The sequence below is a fragment of the Rhinatrema bivittatum genome, chromosome 2 (genome assembly GCF_901001135.1).
Source record: "Rhinatrema bivittatum chromosome 2, aRhiBiv1.1, whole genome shotgun sequence".
Classification (NCBI taxonomy): Eukaryota; Metazoa; Chordata; class Amphibia; order Gymnophiona; family Rhinatrematidae; genus Rhinatrema; species Rhinatrema bivittatum.
This window is the reverse complement of record NC_042616.1, coordinates 788,880,252-788,905,958: the sequence shown is the minus strand read 5'-3', so window position 1 is coordinate 788,905,958 and position 25,707 is coordinate 788,880,252. Positions and strand designations below refer to the sequence as shown.

The 25,707-nt window shown below is 43.2% G+C and overlaps 1 protein-coding gene across 1 annotated transcript in view; it reads left to right on the top strand.

The window, feature by feature from the left end:
* The window catches only part of FAM135B (family with sequence similarity 135 member B), a 397,453-nt gene that overhangs the window by 240,765 nt on the left and 130,981 nt on the right, over window positions 1–25,707 (top strand). Inside the window, exons 10-11 of the mRNA XM_029592069.1 lie at window positions 4,486–4,639; window positions 20,757–20,806. Coding sequence (XP_029447929.1) covers window positions 4,486–4,639; window positions 20,757–20,806 — 204 coding nt within the window. The remainder of the gene's footprint in view (window positions 1–4,485; window positions 4,640–20,756; window positions 20,807–25,707) is intronic.

Below are 25,707 nucleotides of genomic sequence, written 5' to 3'. Positions count from 1 at the left end.
GAGATGCAGTGGTGAAGGCCTTAGTTCTCTCCCCCTGCAGCCAGAGACCTGATTGTGTGCTCAGCTGGGAGGGGCTAAAGTCAAGTAATAAAAAAAAAAAAAGTAAAAGAATAAAGCACATTGCATGTGTTAGATAGAGAGATGTGGGGCCCTTCTCTCACCTTCTTTGAGGTCTCTGTTTCTCAGCGCTTCTTGTCAGAGTCCCTTCTCCTCCTCTTGGAGTTAGTTGCTGTGGCGTTTTTGGTTGGATGAGCAGCCAATGGCTAGGCCCCTCACTCAGGGCTTGCCTGAGGTAGCCATGTGTTAGGACACAGAGGTGTTTCACATGTTTTCTTCTATGCAAGTCTGCCGTGCAGCTTTGGGGTGGCAGCTGCCCCTGCATGTCTGGTTTGTAAGTCCAGTTGCAGTGGCTGCTGGGACATCTAGTTTTTGGACGTCCAATGTTTGTGAGCATCCGGCTGGGCATGGGTGCCTACTCAATCCATAAGCCTCTGGGCTTAGGTGTCAAGTGGTAGACACCCAGAGCTTCAACATCCAAGAACGGGGATTCAGCGTTGCTGTGTGCCCGTGTTTTTGACATCCTGCAGGAAGCATTCGGCTGAACGCCTAGTTTACATCTGTTGTTCACTCTTGTTGAGAGCCACAATTGGATGCTTATCAATGGCGCCGGTGAAGAAACCTAAGCGCTTAGTGATATGTGCTGCTTGGCCATAAACGGGAATTGCAGCCTGGTGCCCCGCTAATCTTTTTCATGCTGTAAGGAGGCTCAGGGCAAGTTGCCTTTGGCAGATTCAGTGGATGCGGGTCCTTCCCAGCAATCAGTGGGAGTAGGACTGTGCATCTTGCTGGCAATAAAAGTCTATCTTTACGGATCAGTTGTCTGGGCCTCCTTACTGACTAAAAAGAGACGGTTACAGGACCATTCAGTGGCCTATCTGGTGTGTTGCCTGGATCTGATGCCCCCTTGATTGGTTTGTCTTTGGGGAGGAAAGATTGGCAGATGCCACAGTAGGCTCTGCAGGGTTTGGATTCGATGTAATAAATGACTGCTTCATGGAGCAATTGGTTCAGGAACCAACAAGAGAGGGAGCTATTTTAGATTTAATTCTTAGTGGAACGCAGGATTTGGTGACAGAGGTAATGGTGGTGGGGCCACTTGGCAACAGTGATCACAACATGATCAAATTTAAACTAATAACTGGAAGGGGGACCATAAGTAAATCTACAGCTCTAACACTAACTTTTCAAAAGGGAAACTTTGATAAAATGAGGAAAATAGTTAGAAAAAAACCTGAAAGGTGCAGCTTCAAAGGTTAAAAGTGTTGAACAGGCATGGACATTGTTTAAAAATACAATCCTAGACATGCAGGCCAGGTGTATTCCACGTATTAAGAAAGGTGGAAGGAAGGCAAAACGATTACCGGCATGGTTAAAAGGTGAGGTGAAAGAGGCTACTTTAGCAAAAAATACATCCTTCAAAAATTGGAAAAAGGATCCATCTGAAGAAAATAGGATAAAGCATAAGCATTGTCAAGTTAAGTGTAAAACATTGATAAGACAGGCGAAGAGAGAATTTGAACTGAAGTTGGCCGTAGAGGCAAAAACTCATAATAAAAACTTTTTAAAATATATCCGAAGCAAGAAACCTGTGAGGGAGTTGGTTGGACCATTAGATGACGGAGGGGTTAAAGGGGCTGTTAGGGAAAAGGCCATTGCAGAAAGACTAAATGAATTCTTTGCTTCTGTATTTACTAAATGAGGATGTTGGGGAGATACCAGTTCCAGAGATGGTTTTCAAGGGTGATGAGTCAGATGAACTGAACCAAATCACTGTGAACCTAGAAGATGTTGTAAGCCAGATTGACAAACTAAAGAGTAGCAAATCACCTGGACCGGATGATATGCATCCTAGGGTACTGAAGGAACTAAAAAATGAAATTTCTGAACTATTAGTTAAAATCTGTAACCTATCATTAAAATCATCTATTGTACCTGAAGACTGGAGAGTTGCAATGTAACCCCAATATTTAAAAAGGGCTTCAGGGGCGATCCTGTAAACTATAGACCAGTAAGCCTGACTTTAGTGCCAGGAAAAATAGTGGAAACTATTCTAAAGATCAAAATCGTAGAGCATACAGAAAGACATGGTTTAATGGAACACAGTCAACATGGATTTACTCATGGGAAGTCTTGCCTAACAAATCTGCTTCATTTTTTTGAAGGGGTTAATAAACATATGGATAAAGGTGAACCAGTAGATGTAGTGTATTTGGATTTTCAGAAGGTGTTTGACAAAGTCCCTCATGAGAGGCTTCTAAGAAAACTAAAAAGTCATGGGATAGGAGGCAATGTCCTTTTGTGGATTACAAACTGGCTAAAAGACAGGAAACTGAGAGTAGGATTAAATGGACAATTTTCTCAGTGGAAGGGAGTGGGCAGTGGAGTGCCTCAGGTAATCAAATTTGCAGATGACACAAAATTGTTCAGAGTAGTTAAATCACAATCAGATTGTGATAAATTGCAGGAAGACCTTCTGAGACTGGAAAATTGGACATCCAAATGGTAGATGCAATTTAATGTGGATAAGTGCAAAGTGATGCATATAGGGAAAAATAACCCATGCTAGGTCAGGTTCGGTCTGGAGGTTAGAGGCAGGCAGAAGAAGACGTGGTCAGGTCCGGTCCAGAGGTTATAGGCAGGCAGCAGAAGATGAGACAAAGGAGCAATCCAGGTCAAAAGCTAAGGTCTGTCCGAGGGAAGAGGAGCAAGGTACAGGAACTGGAATGCAGGAACTGGAGCCTGGAATCCGGAGCAGGAACAGGAACTGGAGACAGGTACAGGCACAGCAACTCAGGAATTCTGGCAGATGACAGCGAGGAGACCTGTTGCCAAGGCAAGCTCTGACTGTCAGAGCTTGTCTTATATACCCAGGGCTGCTGATGTCATCACTAGGGGCCACGGGAACTTTTCCTACCGTGGCTCCTTTAAATCCCCGATAGAGGTGCACGCTGAGGAAAGAGGTAGTGGCGTGGTTGGTGTGGCGGCGTTTCCCCGCCACAGATGGGGAGGCAGCAGGAGAGGGCGGAAGACTGTCCCGAGTCGAGCAGGGTGGCCGGGAGATGGAAGGACAGCGACGGCGGCTGCCCGCCGAGGTGAGGAGGGCTGAGGTTGAGGCTTGGGACCGGGAGGGTAGGGGCTGCTGGCCTGCAGCCCGGGAATTGTAACAATCACTTTATACAGTGGTAGCTTTGTAGTTGTACTGACTTTTTCTCTGAAATTTGGAAGCCTGCAAAAATTATGGTCTGGAGCCAGCTCAAATATCCTGATTACATCATAAGAAAATACTGTAGTGCAGGCCCAATAGCTGTTAATCTGACTACTTAACTGAAGGATTTTGCACAAGAGAGGCCATAGTACATATTATTTTGTGTTAAACTAAATAAGAAATATATTCATGATAGTGATAAATAAGGCCACGGTTAGCAAGTATACCTCGGGTGATATGAAGGTCTTAAACCGAGGATGATATGAAGGCCCTAAATTTTCATAAAAATTGTGTTTGAATTTATTTTTTATTTATTTTTATTTGTAGGGTTTTATATACCGTTATTCGGTAGAGCCATCATAATGGTTTACAAATCTGCAATTATCATCCAACATATGCAATTATCTTACAATCAAATGGAGATAACATAGTAGTTGGGAACAGTAGGGTTTTGTGAACAATCAACATATTTTCTTAGTCGTTGAATAACAGAATATTGCGGAGAACATTTTCAAAGAACTTAACAGATCAAGGGAGTGAGCAGGGAGGGGAAGAAAAGGAGGGTACATCAGGAGAGCATGAAGGAGGAGGATTATGCTTGCGAGTTCTGTTGAGTGCTGGGATGATCAGATGTCAGATAGTTAGAATAGAGTTTGCGGAATAAAAATGTTTTGGTTTTTTTTTAGGTCTTTTTTAAATGTTTTTTGGATGTGCTGGGTCCTCAGTTCTATGGGTAGGGTGTTCCAAGTTTTGGGGGAAGCAATGGAAAATGCTCTTTCTCGCGTAGTTGAGCTTCTCTTAAGGTGGGGATATTTAGGAATCCTGTGTTGTTGGAGCGTAGGTTTCTTTGTGAGTTTTGGGGGGTAATGAATGCAACAAAAGTATTAAGACATGAGTCTACGCTATTAAAATTGCAAATCCTTTGATGCAACATGATTGTCATAGGCAAATATCTAGTCGTTGTGTACTGGACAAGTAAATATTTATATTCCCATGCACTACAGTCAGATGTAATATGACTGTAGTGCATTACTGCTAGAGGTGTTAGTGGGTACCATTGTAGCAGATACTGTCAGCAGGAAAAGATGCTTGGATACTAATAACAGAAAAAAAATAGATTGAATAAAATTTGAATTCTTTAGATAATATTGTTACAATAGACAATGACATACTACTCATATCTTTTTAACTTGTTTTGTTTTCATAATATTCTCATATAGGGTAGCTTCTATGTCCCATCTGAAAACTGCATGCAACATGCTTTCAAATGGCACAAGGACCTTTGTCATCTGCTGCTTTCTGCATATAGAGGACTTCACTCCTATTACACAGTCATCATGAAAGAAATTCCAACCTTGCCTCAGATTGAGTTAGGTGAGAACATTAACTTTCTTTTAAGGTTCATTTTATTGTAGAACCAAACACAGCCTGTATATTAAATTGAGAAAATAAATCTAAATAAAAAAAGTACCTTCCAATCTCATCAATTCAGAAAAATGAGAAAGTCATAATTTCACTCTTATTCCAGTATGCTGGAGAAACAGGATTGTAGTCCTCACACATGAGTGACATCGAATGGAGCTCGGCACAGAACTTTGATCTTAAAGAATCTAGAACTTTCAAATATGCCTTAATGAGCATGTGCAGACGTAGTCAACACCCTGCCCCTAGGCAGAGTCCCTCAGTGTCTTTTTTTTTTCCGCAGAGCCCTGTGGTCACGGGAGCCATGTGTGTCACTGCTCTCTCCTCAGTTTTTGTAAGTGATTTTTTTCTAGAGCTGCAGCCGTTTTCTTTCCTTTACCTTATGTTAGTATTATTTCTTTTCTTCTTTTTCCTCTGTCTCCCAGCCCTATGATGGGCCTTAGTCACTATGTTGTCTGGCAGTTTAGTATCTGTGTCCTCTCCTTGCTCTGTCTGTTTTGTATCTTTGTCAGGTACTGGCAGGACTGACTGAATGCAGTCTGTGGATAATCCATGTAGACCACTGAACGTGGGAACTTGCCTAAGTTCTACCTGGGGAGGAGTTCCATGTTGTTTCACCAATCGATTGGTATCGATGCAGGTTCAGACAGTGTAGAGATTTATTTTTATTTATTTATCTATTTATTTATTTATTTAGGTTTTTTTATATACCGGCATTCATGATAAGATCACATCATGCCGGTTTACATTTGAACAAGGGGTGCAGGATAACATAAAACTAAAACTCGTGTATAGGAAATGAAGTTACAATGAACAGGGGTAATGGAACTAGGAGAAGAGACAGAAAGGCATGAGTAGGTTAACATCATAGTTAATTATTTACAGTGCCGGAGTGGAACATTCTTAGAGTAGAAGAGATGAGATTTAAGATTGTTCTGGGAAGGCTTGTTTAAATAGCCAGGTTTTAAGTCTTAAAATCAAGGACCACACTGTTTCGGTGGGGGTAGAGCTCATCCTACTCACATTCAAAGGAACTAGTCTCCAGAGACAGGAGCCCTGGATGATGTAGCCTCCCCTCCTGCTTGACAATGATGGCAGTGTAGTCTCCTTGTGAGAGAGGGTGAGCAGGATCCGGAGCAAGCAGCTTGCTGCCACACCAGGCATGGTAATAACGTTTGCCCCTGCACATCTGTGACCAATGCATCATTAATCTGACCACATTGGGGACCCAGGACTGCCATTCAGCGCCATGGTCACCCTTGATGCCATCTAGGTTCATGACCGCCCTCAATGCCATAAGAGCCTTCTGTGCTGTAGGCATCTGTGGATGTGGAGTCTTGATGCACTGGAATCATTGAGCACCTTGGACCTCAATGTGGCAAAGTAGTGACACTGACCTCTAGTGTCGGGGACCAGGTCTGCCATCAAGTGCCATAGTCCCCCTCGATGCCATCGGAGCTGCCCTCAATGTCGATACTCTTGATGCCTCAGTGCTATCAATGCCCTCAATCCCATCAAGGTGCATGAGTGGCCAACTTCAATGTCATTTAGGTACGTGGCCTCGATGCCATGGCCACCCTCGGTACCATCAGGGTGTGTGGCCTCAGTGCTATCGTGTGGAGCTGCCCCAATACCATCGATGTCCTCAGTGCCACTGAGGTACAGGGTCACCATGGAGGCCATCGCGCATGTTGACCACTGATGCCTTTTGTTGCCCGCTCTTGACAATGTCGAGCACTACCAAGGGAGGCACTGAGATCACTATTGAGATCCCTGGTCATCTCCGAGGCCATAAACCGATGAGCTCTTGAGAACCCTTGAGTGCCATGAAGCCCTCGAGCAACAGGGAATTTGGCCTTGAACGGAATTGCGTGCCGCGGTCGCCATTTACTCAAGGTTCCCTGGTATGCCGAGGCATCCAGGTGCAGTGGTCTGGTGTCTCGATGCTCCTTGGCGATGTCCCGACAGGGCACTGAGGGGCATTGTGCTGTCCCATCACTGGCCTATGGCTTTTGGGCACCATGGATGCTGATGATCTCAAGGGCCCTGAGCCTCTGGGATCGGGGGGAATCGGAGGTCCCACCAGGTATCATGCATCATCGGTGTTAATGAGTGTTAGCGAGGCTATTGTCAGCCATAACCACTGGCGAGGAACGCCATTGAGCTAGCACCATTGACGTCCTCGGATGGATAGGTGAGCCGAGGGGAACACTCGATGGCACTGGCAATCATTGGTTGCTCTGGGCACCAATGAGGCATGCTGGGGCCATATCAGCGCTGCAGAGCCTCTGCCTGCAGGCACACTGGCCTTCCTTGGTACTGCCAGTCCATCGATGCCTTCTTGCACTAAAGTCTCTATGGTGCCGCAGGGCTGTTGAGGTCCACAGACGTCTGTGGTGCCAGGGATGGCACTGTATACCATCGAACTGATAAAGATTCGGTCAAGCGCAGTCGAAGCCCTGGGTGAAGCATCATTTGGTGCCCTGGATGTGATCCATTGTTGGTGAGTGTGAAACTTTATGAGCCCTACGGGCACTGTCACTACTGTGGGCACCAGTGGATGCAGTCAGATGCCGCAAAACATGACTTCAGAGCACCATGGGCACTGTCTGTCGCCATGGACTTCGCTGCTGTTGTTCCACAAGGGAAATGGCAGTGAGCCATTCTCGACACAATTGCAAGGGCTGTGTCCAGCCTCTTGGAGCGTTATCAGGTACTGGAGGAGGCTACGCCATAGAACGCCACACATCATCATGCCATACCCAGAGCCCCACTGACAATGGGGATGCCGTCGTCACACTGTTCCTATGCACTCCATTGGGAGTTACTGTAACAGTGGAGCCCAGCATGTGTGGTCGGATACGGCAAGGCATCTATTCCAAGCACCTCACGCAGGTGGCAATTTCCCTGTCTGTGCAGTTTTCAGCCATGCCAGGTTTCTACTATCGCACGTCAAGGTCTCAGCCTCCTTGTCAGTTCTGCCCCACAAAGTGCTGGGGAGCACTGGCGAGGAAGTCGTCATCACACACTCTGTGATTTGTTTTTGGTGGCTTGCAGCCACCTTCTCTAGCAAGTGGTGCTCTGTCCTTGCTGTGCCAAAGGATTCTACCCACAAGCATGGTGAGTGGGGTCATAGGTGTGCCGCCATCCATGGAATGGGATATCACTATATGAGTACTGTTCACCTTGCTTTTACAGCGGAGGGCTCTATTCTCCAATTGCCCTCTACTGCAAGGGTGTGTGTGTGTGTGTGTGTGTGCGCTGCTGCTACAGGACTGACCTAGGACTGCGTTCTTGGTCGAACCCTAAGGGAAGTAGACACCAGGAGAGTCTCGGGAGCCACCTTCTTCCTGAAAAGAGCAATGTGTCTTTTAGACCTTTCCATGTCACAAATCCCCTTTGTGGGGAAGCCCCTGGGGCTCTTCCCCTGGCAGCTTTATCGCTGAACCAGAGCCTCAGTTCTTTGAATTGGTGCATCTCCTTGTAGGCCAGAGCCGGAGGATGGTAGTGGTGGTCATTTTTGCTGGAGCCCCTTCGTTGATTACCATGGTGGCCTTCCCCATCTGAGGGTGGCTGCCAGTGGCAGATTGTTCACTTCTGAACCTCAGCAATCAGTGATTGCGTCTCAGCTCTCAACTGGAGATTTGACCGTTTTTTTGGGATCAGGAGGCCCCAATTCTTGTTGCTTTCCTGTCCCTTCAGGAAGGGGGGATTCAATTGGGTTCCAGGGCAACTCTTGTGGGTCCCCCCCTCCCCCAGACACCTGGTTGTCTACCCCTGCTCGGGGTGTCCCTTGGTCTTCGTTTCCCAGAGAAGGCATGTCACTGCTTTAGACTGGCGGTTGCTCTTGGTTCCTCGTGGAATCAGAGATCCGGTCGAGCGGTAGCACTCTCCTTAGGTCGTCCTAAGGCACAGCAGGCCTATTTCATGACGGACCCTTTCCAGAGTAGCTTCCTGGTAAAGATTAGGGATTTCTTTCGTCCAGGAGTCAATTTTATACCTGCTGAGTTCAATGGGTATTTTTTTGATAAGGACCACTATTGCCAGTCATTCTCATCTTCAGGACACTACCTCAGTGAGGAAGGTTCTAATCCATCTTATTGGCAAGTATGCCTTTCAGCCTATCGCCACATCTATGGCTGAGGGAGTTGGGGAACGAGGGACCCTGCAACAGAGGTCCTATAATTTGGTTGCAGTGGCTTGCAAGCTATACTTCCCCATTTTAGGGATAACCCTACCTGCGGACAGGGGAGTCCTGGTTCATGCAATGATTGTTAAATTTACTGGCCCTCGTGCTTCCTTGGGGAGGTATATGCTTTCATGGCTGAAGTATTAATACCTAAGCCAGGTTTGGGGAAACTGTTATGAGATCACCCTTGCCCTGCCCTTTTACCCTTAGAGTTTTCAAGCCAGTGGAGAAATCCTATTCAACAGGGGTCTGCACTTCCGGCACTCCAGCTTCCCTTCTCTTAGTGGGGTGTTTCTGTATTTCTTCCCTGTGGAATTCTAGAGATGTGAATCGTGTGATCGATCGTCTTAACGATCGATTTCGGCTGGGAGGGGGAGGGAATCGGATCGTCGCAGTTTGGGTTTTTTAAATATTGTGTAAATCGTGTAAATCGAAAACCGGCACACTAAAACATCCCTAAAATAAATCCCCCACCCTCCCGAACCCCCCCAAAATGCCTTAAATTACCTGGGGTCCAGTGGGGGGGGGGGGAGGGCGGGAAAACCGGCACACTAAAACAACCCTAAAACCCACCCCGACCCTTTAAAATAAATCCCCACCCTCCCGAACCCCCCCAAAATGCCTTAAATTACCTGGGGTCCAGAGGAAGGGTCCCGGTGTGATCTTTCACTCTCGGACCTCCGTGCGTTGTAGAAATGGCGCCGGCGCTACCTTTGACCACAGGGCAAAGGTAGCGCCGGCGCCATTTTGTTTTTTTTGTCCCCCGATGGCAGGAGCGTAGGAGATCGCTCCCGGACCCCCAGGAACTTTTGTCCAGCTTGGGGGGGCCTCCTGACCCCCACAAGACTTGCCAAAAGTCCAGCGGGGGTCCGGATCGATCTCCTACCGCGAATCGTTTTTCCGTACGGAAAAACGATTTGACTGCAGGAGGTCGTTCCGGACCCCCTCTGGACCCCCATGGACTTTTGGCCAGTTTGGGGGGCCTCCTGACCCCCACAAGACTTGCCAAAAGTCCAGCGGGGGTCCGGAACGACCTCCTGCAGTCGAATCGTGTTGTCTTACGGCCGGCGCCATTTTGCGCAAAATGGCGCCGGCCGTATGGCAACACGATTCGACTGCAGGAGGTCGTTCCGGACCCCCGCTGGACTTTTGGCAAGTCTTGTGGGGGTCATGAGGCCCCCCCAAGCTGGCCAAAAGTCCCTGGGGGTCCGGGAGCGATCTCCTACGCTCCTGCCGTCGGGGGACAAAAAACAAAATAGCGCCGGCGCCATTTCTACAACGCAGGGAGGTCCGAGAGTGAAAGATCACACCGGGACCCTTCCTCTGGACCCCAGGTAATTTAAGGCATTTTGGGGGGGTTCGGGAGGGTGGGGGATTTATTTTAAAGGGTCGGGGTGGGTTTTAGGGTTGTTTTAGTGTGCCGGTTTTCCCGCCCTCCCCTTCCCCTCCCCCCTCCCCCGATTTATGATTTTTTAACGATAAATCGGGGGAATTGTTATTGTATCGCGGCTCTAACGATTTTTGACGATTTAAAATATATCGGACGATATTTTAAATCGTCAAAAAACGATTCACATCCCTATGGAATTCGCTGTTGATTTCAGCTGTTCCAACAGGGTGAGGGCTCTATCTCGGTGGAAAACTCCTTACTGGAATTGGCAGTGATTTATTTGCTTGGGGTTGAGTTATACAGCCTAGTGACTTGTGCTTACCCTTTCCTCCTTATGTTCTTCGCTCATTTGAACTTCCAGTAGGAATTTCGGGAGGGGAAGAAAAGCTTTCATGGTATATCTTAGTGTATATCTGCATGGAAAGATACACTACTTTTTCCCTATATTCTTGCCAAGCTCTGGCCAATACTTCCTTTAACTTTTCTCACTTCACTATGTTGCCCAAAGTGTCTTCCTGCTCACCTGAACTGTCCTGTAGACAGGATGGATAGCTGTGCCCTTGCAGGGTGCAGTGTGGGTGAGCTTCAGGCCTAATGTATCTCTCTGTTCTGAAGTTTGGGATAACGATCCCATTCAGGGATTGCCTTTCAACCCCTGAAACTTGATGCTGGTCAGCTATATCTGGTGCTTTGGCACCTAGGATCTGTCACAGACTTTGCCGTTGTTCCAAACATAGGCACTCTTCTGGAGAGACATTCTGTCCTTTGGATATCAGTGGACTGCAGTTACTTTCTGAGGAGCTCTCGAGCCCCAGTTGGTTTTTCGGTTATCTTGTAACACAGAAGAAAACTATGTGGTCTTTGTCCAAGAGTCCTTCTCTTGTTTACATCCCTAGACTTTTTCCTGTATCCAGGAGGTTCTAGATCTGATCCAAAACATTACTTGTAATGTTTTCCCTGATTTGGAGTAAAGTTTCTTGCTGACACTCGCATCACTCCCCTGCCATAGGTGCCTCTGCTGCACATCGGAGTTTGGTCTCTCAGTCTTTTCTATGGTTTTTCTCTTTAAAGAACCCAACTCTTTACCCAACTAGACCCCTTGGTGCGTTGGCTGCCTCACAGTCAAAAAGGAGAGAGGTGGTGCTTTCAGTACTGTGCGGTTTCCAGCTTTGTCTTGCTTGGACAGCCTATAACTTGGGATTCACACATGTGTGAGGACTACCATTGTGCTTGTCCTCTGAGAAAGCAGAGTGGCTTACCTGTAACAGGTGTTTTCTGAAGATAGCAGGATGTTAGTCCTCAAGAAATCCAACCTCCTCCCCTGGGAGTTGGTTTCTCCATGTATTAAGTATATTGTGGATTGAGGGACTCTGCCTAGGGGGGCTGGGTGATGACTACAGCTGCACATGCTCAGTAAGGCATGTTTGAAAGTTCTAGGTTCTTTGAGATCAACGTTCCATGCTGGGCCCATCTGATGATGTCTGCCATGTGTGAGGACTAACAACCTGCTTTCCTCAGAGAACACCTATTTCGAGTAAGCAACTCTGCTTTCCATCCACTACTGGCTTTTATCTTCTATCTCAGAGCATTTTGAGGTTTGTATAGTATTTTCTTGAAGCAATTGGACTACAAGTGCAAGGATGCTTTCAGATGTGGTTTGAAGATCCATAACCAGATAACATGGCACTAAATTGAGTGGTTAAATCTTAGAAACTATTATGAAGAGCCTTCTGAAAAAGTCTGGACAAGAAAAATGTTAAAGAAGAGATATATGACTAGATAGATTGTAAGAACCTTAACAAGTCTCAGACTTAATCATGAAGAGGGTCCTTCCATCAACATTGCTGTGTTGCCTCCAGACTGTTTTCTTTTCATAGTAACATACTAAATGTCATCAGATTAAGACCATATGGCCTAGCCAGTCTGCCCAATAGTGATTTTATTTGCCTTTACCCAAATAGATCAATTTCCCTCATGGAATCCAACTCTTAAATCCACTGTGACCCCTTTAGAGTAGCAATGGCAACGCCAGACAGGTTTCTTCTCGTTGTCCAATAAGCCCAGTATAGCCATACAATAGCAAATGCACTGAGCAGTACCGAAAGAGGGGCAATGTGGTACCAATAGTGGGAGACAGTGAGGGGCAAAGTAGTCCAAACAGAGCATTGAATACCTGAAAGCATGTTAGGGATCAAAGCAACATCATTAGTAACTTGAATGCTCCAAGACTTAGAATGAGGTTTATAGTAGCAAACTAGAGATTTTAACATTTCAGTACCCCCTGTTATATGGGTATATAACCTATATAGCCTACTGCATAATAACCCCTCAATACTATAACAAATTCATAATTTTAAATGTTTCAAATATAATAAGTTCAGATCTGCAAATATTGACTTCTTTGTCATCCTGCTACACCAGTCCAGAAAAATTGGGTTATGTTACCCTTCCAGCAGATGGAGGCAGATCACATGACTTTTTCTGTGACATTGTCACTATTTACATGTGGTACAGAAAAGTGAAAACCAGTATTCTCTGTCTCCAGCAGATGGAAGGACATAGTGGTGGTGCTGCAGGAACTTCCATAATGTTTTTAATTTATCTTTTATATAGAAACATAGAAGTGACAGCAGAAAAGGACCAAATGGTCCATCTAGTCTGCCCAGCAAGCTTATGGTAACATCTGCTGTGCCATACAGGTCACTCTCATACTTATCAGTTTCTCAGACCGTCAAAGTCAGGGCCCTTGTTGGTTGCTGTCTGAGTTCAATTTCCCTGTTACCTCTTGCTGTTGAAGCAGAGAGCAATGTTGGAGTTACATCAAAAGTATCAGGCTTATTGGATAAGGATAGTAACAGCCGCATCAGCAAGTTACCCCCATGCCTATTTGTTTTCCCGGACTGTAAAATTCAATGTCCTTGTAGCTTGCTGTCTGAATCTAATTCCTCTTATCCTCTTTGCCCCCTGCTGTTGAAGCAGAGAGCAATAATGGAGTTGAATCAACCGTATGAAGGCTAATTGATTAAGGATAGTAACCGCCACTCCAGCACATTACCCCCATGCACTCTTTTCTTCATTTCCATCCTCTAGCCTTTCGGGATCCACATTGTTTATTCCATGTCCCTTTGAAATCTTTTACTGTTTTTGACTTCGCCTCCTCCTTCAGAAGGGCATTACAGGCATCCACCACCCTCATGATGTTGGTTCTGCGACATCCTCCCTGGAGTTTCATTATGTGACCACTAGTTCTACTGATTTCTTTCCAATGGAAAAGATTTGCCGATTTTGCACCATTAAAATCTTTCGGGTATCTGAAGGTTTCATATCTCCCCTGCACCTCCTTTCATCCAGGGTATGCATATTTAGGTTCTTCAAACTCTCCTCATAAGTCATTTGATGGAGACACCCCCCCACCCCCCCCATCATTTTGATTGCCCTTTTCTAGACTGCCTCCATTCTATCTCTATCCCTTTTGAAATATGGTCTCCAGAACTGAACATAGTACTCCAGGTGAGGCCTCACCAAGGACCTGTACAAGGGGATTATCACCTCCTTTTTCTTACTGGTTATTCCTCTCTCTATGCAGCCCAGCATTCTTCTGGCTTTAGCTATCACCATGTCATTGCTTCGCCGTCTTCAGATCACTAGACACTATCATCCCAAGTTCTCTCTCTTGTTCCATGCACAACAGCCCTTCACCCCCCATTGCATACAGTCCTTTTGGATTACTGCACCCCAGATGTTTGACTCTGCACTTCTTGGCATTGAATCCCACCTGCCATATCTTCGACCACTGTTCAACCTTCCTTAAATCACGTCTCATTCTCTCTATACCTTCCGACGTGTCCACTCCATTGCAGATCTTAGTATCATCCACAAATTGTCAAACTTTACCTTCTATTCCTTCCACAATGTTGCTCACAAAGGTATTGATCAGAGTTGGTCCCAACACTGATCCTTGTGGCACTCTGCTTAACACTGTTCTCTCTTCAGAGTAGGTTCCATTTACCATTACACACTGTCTTCTCTCCGTCAACCAGTTTGTAATACACACCACCAACTTAGTGCTCACTCCCAAGCTTCTCATTTTATTCACAAGCCTCCTATGTGGGACCATATCAAAAACTTGTTGAAATCCAAGTAGATCACATCAAGCATTCTTCGTTGATCCAATTCGTTAGTCACCTAATCAAAAACATCAATCAGATTTCTCTTACAGGACTTCCCCTGGTGACTCCATGCTGCCTCGGACCCAGCAATCCTCCTGTCTGTAGATAATTCACTGTCCTTTCCTTTAGCAGAGTTTCCATTAATTTTCCCACCATGAGGTGAGGCTAACAGGCCTGTAGTTTTCAGCCTGCCCTCTGTTACCGCTCTTGTTAAGTGGGACCACCACCGCTCTCCTCTAGTCACTTGGCACCACTCCCATTTCCAGGGATCTATTGAACAGGTTATGCAGCGGACCCGCCAGCACATCTCTGAGCTTCCTCCATATCCTGGGATGAACCGCATCCGGCCCCATGGCCTTGTCCACTTTCAGATTTCCTAGCTCTTCCCATACATTCTCTTCTGCATATGGAGTTTCATGTATCCCTTGTCCATCTACGATCTTGTGAACCATTAACTTCTTTAGTGAACACCGAACAGAAGTATTTGGTTTAATGTTTCTTCAACTCTCTCCACACATTGCTCCTCGTCACCTTTCAATTTCACTATACCACTTTGGGACTCCCTTCTAGGGATGTGCAGAGGGACGCCATACGCTGCATTCAGGATTCGTATTCGACGGGTGGCAGATACGTTGCATTCGGCAAGGGGGCCCCCCCCGATATGTTTATACATTAATTCCTATTCGTTTCATACTTGCCCCAATAGCTGTAGAGAGAAAAATGAAAAAAATGAGGTTTTTCCCTGGGAGATAACCAGTGTGTAAGTCACAGCACTCACCCTTTGTGTCTTCAATCTACCTGCAAGCAGGACCCCAACTATTGTGTGCACAATAACCAGCACTGTTGATTTTGGGGTGTTTGAATTACTGAATACTCAGATTTTAAATTATAGCAGTAATAAAAGGGGTTGGTTAACTATCTATTTATTTCCCACGACACTACTCCTAAACCATCCATCGCTATTGATCCAGCCTTCAATTCCATCTCTGCGCAACCTGCCGTAAGAGACTTTGACCAACAATTAAACATGAAGAAAACATGTCAGCTCCATCCTTAAAGAAGGTTTATATAAGCTCAACGTGCTAAAGAAACTAAAGCCCTTACTTCACTCCCATGACCTCCGTATTGTGATCCAAACCACCCTTTCTTCCAAGCTAGACTTTTGCAACTCACTCTTCCTAGGACTCCCTTATTCCACCATAAAACCATTCCAAATGCTCCAAAACGCTATGGCAAGAATCATAACAAATGTCCGTAAAACAGACCACATTACCCCCATTCTCAAAGACCTACACTAGCTTCCTACCCCCTCCCGCATCCTATATAAAACCCTCACTATCATCCATAAAGCTATTTACTCCCACCATGCCAACTGGCTCAATCTACCCTTCACTGCACACCCAAACCGGCCCACCAGGACAATCAACAAAGGAACTCTCCATGTGCCATCTCTCAAAACAGCACACCTCTCATCCACAAGGGAGCGTGCCCTCACAATCGCAGGCCCCTCACGGTGGAACTCCCTGCCCCCTAATTTCCGTCTCGAACCTTGTTACCTTAAATTTAGAAAGAAACTAAAAACATGGTTGTTTAAACAGGCCTTCCCCGATTAACAGTTCTTTCCCCCACCCTCCTGTAACCAGAATTTGATTCCTTTACCATGTACCATGAATTGATTCCTTTACCATGTACTCTTATGATTATGCTTTCTTGTATATAAACCTAGCAGTTACGACATTCCCCATCTAGATATGTTTTATAGTTTTTTTCATGTTAATAATTTTCTCACTTTAAGAATTTCTTTTTGGTTGCTCTGTCTTTCTACCTTGACTTCTATGTATCCCCCCCCCCCCCGTTTATTATTTCCCTGTTACATGTATTTTCAAGCATTTCTGTTATACTGTGTCCACACGAATGCCGGCATAGAAAAAGTGTTAAATAAATAAATAAATATTACTTTCCTAAGTTTGTGGACCCTTGGGCTGAGGCTGAATTGGTGCAGTCTGCAGGGAAGAGTCTTGCAGGTCCCCACCATGGGCAGTCGAAGCTGGCAGAAGCAGAGGCCCAACTGGAACTTCACCAATACCAGCTGATGTTCCCCTTAGATTAAGCCCTCAGGTGCTAGGGCTGGCTGAACTTAGGCTCAGGCCTCTGCGGGGGTGAAGGTGCATGGAGTTGGTGAAATTTGCAGGCCAGAGCCACAGAAGAGAAGCGAAGTTGGAGTCCAGCAGTGGTCAGGGCAGGCGCCAGGCGATCAAAGTCTGGTTCAGGCAGAGATCGGAGACAGGCAGAGTTCAATCGGTGTTGGGGCCAGACAGTGGTCAGTGGCAGGTGGAGTGCAGTGAGAATAGGTAATCAGGTAGCGGTCAGTGGCTCAAGCAGCGTCAAGGTCCATTCCAAAGTCAAAGCCAGGAATCAATCCAAGAAAGACAAGGAACCATACAAGCTGGAGCAAAGACACTGGAACAGATGAGAGGGAGACTGATCACAGGGAAGACAAAATTCAGGACCCTGACCCGACTGCTGACTCAGGAACAAACATGACAGGAACTTGGAACAACACGGAGGCAAAGCACTTCTCCAAAGGAGGCGACCTATTGCCAAGGCGCTGAAGGAACATCCAGGGGGGCCTTATACAGTGAATAGGCTATGATGTCATCAAGAGGCGCTTCTGCTGGATTCTTGCTACTGGCCCTTTAAATTGCACAAGATCAGAGTGCATGCGTCCTAGAAGCAGCGGTCCAGTGGTGGTGGCGTCCTGCTGTGTGTTCTGTGTGGCGTGCTGTTGGGCCTGCTGCCGTGTTAGAAGAAGCTGGGGCATTACCAGGCTTCGTGGGCGGAGGTAAATGCGGCTTGCGGGAGAGCCCGTGATGCTCTGAACGCAACAATGAGCAGTCAAAGATTATTTGCTATATTGCCCTAACTGTTTGCCATTGCCTAATATTTATGCTTGAACAGTCAAATACTACTTGTTACACTGTCTAATTTGGTATATGCAGTAATATCATTGTTTCTTGTTTGTTGCCATCTCTTGTTTTCCCTACCCTATTTATAATTCTTCTTGCTTGCTGGTTGACAGTAAAAGCTTTGAATTACTTTACTTGTGTATTTCCTGGAGTACTCTGTTTATCAGATAGGACGTGTTCAAACAAGAGAAGGGGCTTTTTTGAGCACGAGGAGGGTGTGAAATCCTGGACACAGTATTTATCTCCCCTAGTACTGTGTACACCACCCACAAACCCCACCACTCTTCCCCAGCAACCCGCAGGAACAGGTATATTTTTTCTTTTTTTCTTTCAGCCTCCTTTAATAATAATAAAAAAAAATCTTTTTTCAGTACGTTGCTGGTTTAAAGGGACAGCTCCCCTCAGAAATCTATTCACAGAGGGGGGACTCGTTACTACCCAGGCCACACCTCTGGGTGGGACTACAAGTAAACATATTCTTGACACATGGAACTCCAAGATCATTGAACTACCTTCAACTGCTAGGTACAATTGCAGCAACTCTATTCCTAGTGCCTGGAGCCAGAGCTTACATGCAACCTCTGTGGAATTCTCTCCTTTCCCATTGGTCTCTTCAAACTCAAGACCGAGAGTGTCATCGTTTCCTTCCGGCTGAAATGTGAGAGAGAGTCCAATTTGGTGGTCAGAGATAAGGAATCTGTTAAAAGTGTGTGAGCCTAGAAGCACCATTGTGAATTTTAGTCACCACAGATGTGAGTCTAGCACAATGGGAAGCACATTGCCAAGATCAAGTTGTTCAGGGTAAATGAACAAGGAAAGAAGCCACTTTGTCAATCAACAGGTTAGAAACCAGAACAATAAGAATATAGCACTCTGTCATTTTTAACCCACTGTGAAGGGGGAAGCAGTGAAAGTTCTATGCAACTGCAGCAACATATATGAACAAAGAGGGAGGAACTCGCAGTCAAGGAAAATCAGAGTAGACAAATCTCTTGTTTAATTGTGCGAAAAATAATCTTTTGCAGATTTCAGCATGCACATTGCAGGTCAAGAAAATTCACAAGCCGATTTTCTCAGCAGAAATCTTCTGGATCCAGGCAAGTGGGACCTCAGCCAAGAAAGAGGCCTTTTAAAAGATTGTGAAGCAATGGGGCACACCTTAGATGGATCTTATGGTGACTTGCAAAAACCAACAATTATACAGTTGATGCAAAGAATAAGGAAGCGAAGAGATAGCTGCACTGATTCAGTCATGGCCAAAAACTGGATTTAATGTTTTTATTACCAAAACATTCATAATAACAAAAAGAGGTGGACATACATGTATTAGATTGTGAGCCCTCCGGAGACAGGAAAATACCTACAGTACCTGAAATTAATCCACTTTGAAGCGCCTGAAAGGCAGAATATAAATCAAATAAATATAAACTAAAAATAAATTTAAGATAGCTGAATATATTCAGTGGCGTGACTGTGCTCCCAAATATATAAGCTAAGGTAGCTGGATAGGTTTATCTTGCTAACTAGCTGAGCCACACAATGGCTGAATATGGGCCTCAGAGTTTTTAATAGATTTCTAAAAATTAAGCTGTCAGTATTGAGTGAGGTAGCACATGGCAAGTTATCCATGTAAATTTACCTGAGTAGCCAAGATATTTAGCAGGGAACAAGACCCACTGAATATACTGTTAAGTTTGAAGTTATCCAGGTAAATTTACACAGCTAGACTGGACTTATCTGGCTAAACTTTGCTGGGCAGCACTGAATATTTGCGTTGCTCATCTAAATTTAAGCTCTGCTTTTTTTTTTTTTTTTTTTAATCTGAGTAAGTTTTAGCTTACCTGGTGAAAAGTTAGCCATTCAGCGCAGCAGAGAATTTAAAACTCAGGATTTGCTGGCTAAGTCATGAACTTAGCAAGACAAACCCCTTTGAATATTGATCTCTACATAATTTTGTTACTGTCAAACTTTAGATGGCAAGATATTCCATAAAAATGGAGCTGCTGAAGAAATAGCTCTTTCTCTTTTCATGTAATACGGCAAAAAAAATAATAATTCATGCAGTGAAGGCCTGCTTAAGAAGGCCTACTGACTATACCTCAAGATTCAACTTGGTTTATACTACTTCAAGGGAGAATTTAAATACTGAGGGCCAATGCCTCTTTATGCTTGGAAAGATAAGGAGAGAATTTTAAATTTAATTTGGAGGGCTACTGAGAGTCAATATAGCTCTCTCAATAAAGGGTTTGCTCTTTGTCGCCAAAATTTTCCACCAATAGCCCTAGCAGCCTCATTTTGTACCATTGTAGCTTTTAAATGTAACTTTTTGAAAAGCCAGCAAAGAAGGTGCCCAATTATGAAATTATGATCTTTCAACTAATGTGGCTGGTGATACAGGGTTAAATAGCTTGAAAGAATGTCTAAATTCAACATTTCTATTTGCTTGACAGCTATTTCTACTAGTAATTCAGTGAAAGAGGCAAATTATAATTACAAAATTGTTTGCAGAGGATTCTAGCCACTAATGCAATGTATATATATTTACTTTCTATTACAGCATTTTATAACTACTGTAGAACATGGTCTAGGACATTCAATAATTAACTCTATCAGTAAGAATTAAGGATTAATTATAATCATTTAAAACCCTTGCTTATTTCATTTCTTATAGTTGACAGAGTTCTATCTTAAATTTCCAGCAAATTAATTTGTTTTAAAAAAAGGTAAAATCACTTGTTTTACAACATCAAGTCATTTTAAAAAAAGTGAATGTCCTATTTCTACTGTACATGTACATTAAAGCACCATTAGACATTCCATACATTTGAAACCAATTTAAAATGTGCTCCTTTGCAGTTTGCTTTATAGTTTCCAAGTAGTTTAAAATCAGTTTGCAAACTCATTAAGAACAAAGTTTAAATGATTCTAGCACTATATATTTCTGAGCAGCTTTATTAGTAAAATAATTCATTAGAGAATTAAAATCTAAAACATAGGATGATAGAAGGTCAGTAATCCATCTAATTTGTCGATTTCTTCTTCCTGGTCAAACTAAATACTCCATTTGATTTCTGGTTTTATCCTAACTTCCCTGCAATTAAGGATCCACTCTGCCTATTGTATGTTTTTTTTATTCTGTTACCAATTTTACTTTCACCATTTCTACTGTTCCATGAATCCATCACTCTTTCTGTGAAGAAATATTTCTTTGTTACCCTTGAGTCTACCCCCTGTCAGTCTTTATAACATGATTCAGCGAACATTCTTCATCTAAACCAAGCAGAACAATTCAATAATGTGTACATTATGGCTTGTTATGCCATACATTTATATTCTTTTCTTTATTTTTTTCTAGACAGTCTTGCTGTTGAAGATATCTTATCTCAACTTTGCACTGAATTGCAGGTACTTTTTAAAAATGATCTATAAATATTTAGGAGGTCTATGAAATAATGTTTAGCATGCATTCTGTGGCCATTTAGCATGTACAAAAATAGTATGCGATGCACAAATTCCCTAATATGCACGTTAAACCAGGGTCAGAAGACATAAGCTGGTACTCATTAAATTTAGTATATATCGACATGAAAATGAAGGATCATTACATGTAAATTAGGTATTTGCAGGCGCATGAGAAATATCTTGGTATGCGCTCCTCTATGTGTAATATTTAACATGTGCTCAGTAAGGCCTAAAATTTAACACCTATCTCAGGTAAGGTATTAACTTCTAAGTGTGCATGATATTGAAAGGACTCAGCTGCCAGCATGCATTGTGGCTGAAAGGTGAAGGTGTGATGTACTAGAGTTGATATCCACAGGCCCTTGATGTATAACACATCTTCCTACACTTCTCTTTGGGAAAGGAAACAACACCAATATACAACGTTTTTTGTAACTTCTTGCAGAAAACCATATTTAGACTGTGAAAATATGTATTTTCAAATAAATAGTCAAATGCATGATAGCTGCTGTTTAAACATTATTGTACGTTCCACATTGTATAAAGCACAGTGGTATTATTGTCTCTAATAAAAAAAAAATCCATATGACCAGATAGAATGGCATGATTGTGATGATCATTGCTTTTATGGATGTAGTTAGTCCAAAAACCATTGCATATTGAGGCTTGTTCCAAAAAAGCAGTCTTGGAAAACTTGTTTTAGCTGAGGTCCACAAACATTTTGAAGAACTGCAGATCTCTTTTCTGAGAGGATAGACACCTTCCAGGACTCTTTTGTTCCTGTAGTTGCAGCTTCAGGCAACCATCTAGCTTCTGCACTGCTTATATCTTCAGATTGCTTACATAGGCCACTATCAAGGTTTCAGTTGGCCCTCACACCAAAACAGTTGGGAGCTTGTTGAGGGTGGATAATTCAGATGCTGGTGTCCTTCAGAATCAGGGATGCCATATTTCCCTCCCTAGAATCAATGGGATGGATATAGCACAGCTGGAATGCAGTGAGATTTAAAGTAGAATATATTTGGCTACCACAACAGCAAAAGGTATGAGAGATGTGGAGTATAAAACAAAGAAGAGGTAGAGAGTGATAGAGAGATGGATGGAGGCAACATAGGAAAGATACTAATGCATTTGAACACTTCAAAAATAAATCTGCATTTCTTTACACAACACAAATGAATTTCCAAGCAAAAGATGATCAGAGGACAACAATTTTTCTGATGATGTACATTTCAAAATCTGTAAGGCATAGTGATGTCATGATTTGAAATAAAAAGCCATCATACAAGTTTTTACCATAAGTGTACACAACCTTTTATTGCATGTGTTCTGTGTCCTGCATAATCTAAGATGATTCATACAGTCTGCAAGACAGATGTCATAACATACATGGCATGGATGGCGTGAATACGTTGGATGGGGTTGGCAAAGCTTCAAAAGATGGGTGGAATATATACTCCACAAATATATAATATGACATTTATATAATTCTATCTTCCCATTCCAATCTATCTATTGTTTAATAACACTAAACACACTTTGGCGACATATTTACTTGCAATATTATTAATATAGTTATTTAGCTATCATCTAATTCTGACCTTGTAAGATCTGTACTGTTAATAATGTACCATTAATTTGATACTCCGGCTCTTTACGCCCCTGTCAATCTAGTTTAATTTAGTTTAATTTTAATTATATTATAAGTTTAATGTTATCAGCGATGTATCACTATTTAATTATGTTGGATTGTAAAGCTTGTTGCTAATTTATGTTCATTGTAAACCGAGGTGATGTTTGCTAACGAGCCGCGGTCTATAAAAACCCTTAAATAAATAAATAAATAAATAAATAATGGGTGACATGGTACTAATGTCAATTGCTTGAAATTATTAGCTGGCTTACAGTGATAGTCATTCCTATCATTGGTATGGTTATTCTGTCCAGTGACTACAGTAGGCATTCTTTGACTTCAGCATGAGCAGCTGTCATAAGAAATTGCCATGCTGGGACAGACCAAGGGTCCATCAAGCCCAGCATCCTGTTTCCAACAGAGGCCAAAAACCAGGCACTTATGGCTCCTTTTTAGCTCATCAGTTCTTTTAATTGTTTGAGTTTGAATGCACAGCTGTTTCCACAGAGCCCTCATGGATTTTTACATAAGAACATAAGAAATTGCCATACTGGGTCAGACCAAGGGCCCATCAAGCCCAGCATCCTGTTTCCAACAATGGCCAATCCAGGCTACAAGTATCTGGCAAGTACCCAAAAACTAAGCTACTGATGCTAGTAATAGCAGTGGCCACTGATGCTAGTAATAGCAGTGGCTATTTTCTAAGTCAACCTGATTAATAGCAGGTAATGGACTTCTCCTCCAAGAACTTATCCAAACCTTTTTTAAACCCAGCTACACTAACTGCACTAACCACATCCCCTGGCAAAAAATTTCAGGGTTTAATTGTGTAATGAGTGAAAAATAATTTTCTCCAATTAGTTTTAAATGTGCTATATGCTAACTTCATGGAGTACCCCCTAGTCTTTCTATTATCCGAAAGAGTAAATAACCGATTCACATTTACCCATTCTAGACCTCTCATGATTTTAAACACCTGTATCATATCCCCCCTCAGCCATCTCTTCTCCAAGCTGAACAGCCCTAACCTCTTTAGTCTTTCCTCATAGGGGAGCTGTTCCATCCCCTTTATCATTTTGGTCACCCTTCTATGTACCTTCTCCATGGCAACTATATCTTTTTTGAAATGCGGCGGCGACCAGAATTGTACACAGTACTCAGGGTGTGGTCTCACAATGGAAAGATACAGAGGCATTATAACATTTTCCATTTTATTCATCATTCCCTTCCTAATAATTCCTGTTTGCTTTTTTGACTGCCGCAGCACACTGAGCCGACGATTTCAGTCCACCATGATGCCTAGATCTCTTTCTTGGGTGGTAGCTCCTAATATGGAACCCAACATCGTGTAACTACAGCATAGGTTGTTTTTCCCTATATGCATCACCTTGCACTTATCCACATTAAATTTCATCTGCCATTTGGATGTCCAATTTTCCAGTCTTACAAGGTCCTCCTGCAATTTATCACAATCTGCTTGCGATTTAACGACTCTGAATAATTTTGTATCATCTGCAAATTTGATTATCTCACTCATTGTATTCCTTTCTAGTTCATTTATAAATATATTGAAAAGCACAGGTCCTAGTACAGATTCTTGAGGCACTCCACTGTAAACCCTTTTCCATTGAGAAAATTGTCCATTTAATCTTACTTTCTGTTTCCTGCCTTTTAATCAGTTTGTAATCCACGAAAGGACATCACCACCTATCCCCCTGCTTTTTACTTTTCTTAGAAGCCTCTCATGAGGAACTTTGTTAAATGCCTTTTGAAAATCCAAATACCCTACATCCTATATCTACATGTTTATTAACCTCTTAAAAAAATTGAAGCAGATTTGTGAGACAAGGCTTGCCTTGGGTAAAGCCATGCTGACTTTGTTCCATTAAACCATGTCTTTCTATATGTTCTGTGATTTTGATCTTTAGAACACTTTTCACTATTATTCCTGGCACTGAAGTTAGGCTCACTGGTCTGTAGTTTCCAGGATCATTCCTGGAGCCCTTTTTAAATAATGGGATTACATTAGCCTCCGTCCAGTCTTCAGGTATAATGGATGATTTTAATGATGGGTTACAAATTTTAATTAATAGATCTGAAATTTAATTTTTGACTTCCTTCAGAACCCTGGGGTATATACCATTTGGTCCAGGTGATTTACTCTTCAGTTTGTCAATCAGGCCTACCACATCTTCTAGGTTCACCGTGATTTGGTTCAGTTCATCTGAATCATTACCCATGAATACCTTCTCTGGAACGGGTATCTCCTCAACATCCTCCAGTAAACACCAAAGCAAAGAAATTGTTTAATCTTTCCACGATGGTCTATCTTCTCTAAGTGTCCCTTTAACCCTTCGTTCATCTAACTGTCCAACTGACTCCCTCACAGGCTTTCTGCTTCGGATATATTTAAAAAAGTTTTTACTGTGAGTTTTTGCCTCTACGGCCAATTTCTTTTCAAAGTCTGTCTTAATCAGTGTCTTACATTTAACTTGCCAGCGCTTATGCTTTATCCTATTTTCTTCTGTTGGATCCTTCTTCCAATTTTTGAATGAAGATCTTTTAGCTAAAATAGCCTCTTTCACCTCACCTTTCAACCATGCTGGTAATCATTTTGCCTTCCTTCCACCTTTCTTAATGTGTGGAATACATCTGGACTGTGATTCTAGGATGGCATTTTTTAACAATGTCTTCGGCTCTTGCACACTTTTTACCTTTGTAGCTGCTCCTTTCAATTTTTTTCAATTTTTCTCATTTTATCAAAGTTTCCCTTTTGAAAATTTAGCGCTAGAGCCATAGATTTGCTTACTGCCCCCCTTCCTGTCATTAAGTCAAATTTGATCATATTATGATTACTTTTGCCAAGCGACCCCATCACCATTACCTTTCTCACCAAATCCTGTGCTCCACTCAGAATTAGATCTAACATTGCTCCCTCTCTCATCAGTTCCTGAACCAATTGCTCCATAAAACTGTCATTTATTCCATCCAGGAACTTGATCTCTCTAGCATGTCCTGATGTTACCTTCACCCAGTCAATATTGGGGTAATTGAAAACTCCTTTCCCCTTTGTTCTAGTTTAAAAGCAGCTCTATCCAGTCTTCCAGCTTAAGCAGCAAACACATAAATCTCCTGTGGGAATACACTTTTTATATCATGTGACTGCACGCTTTCTGACTTCTGTTGCTCCGGAGGTGGACCCTTGGGCCGA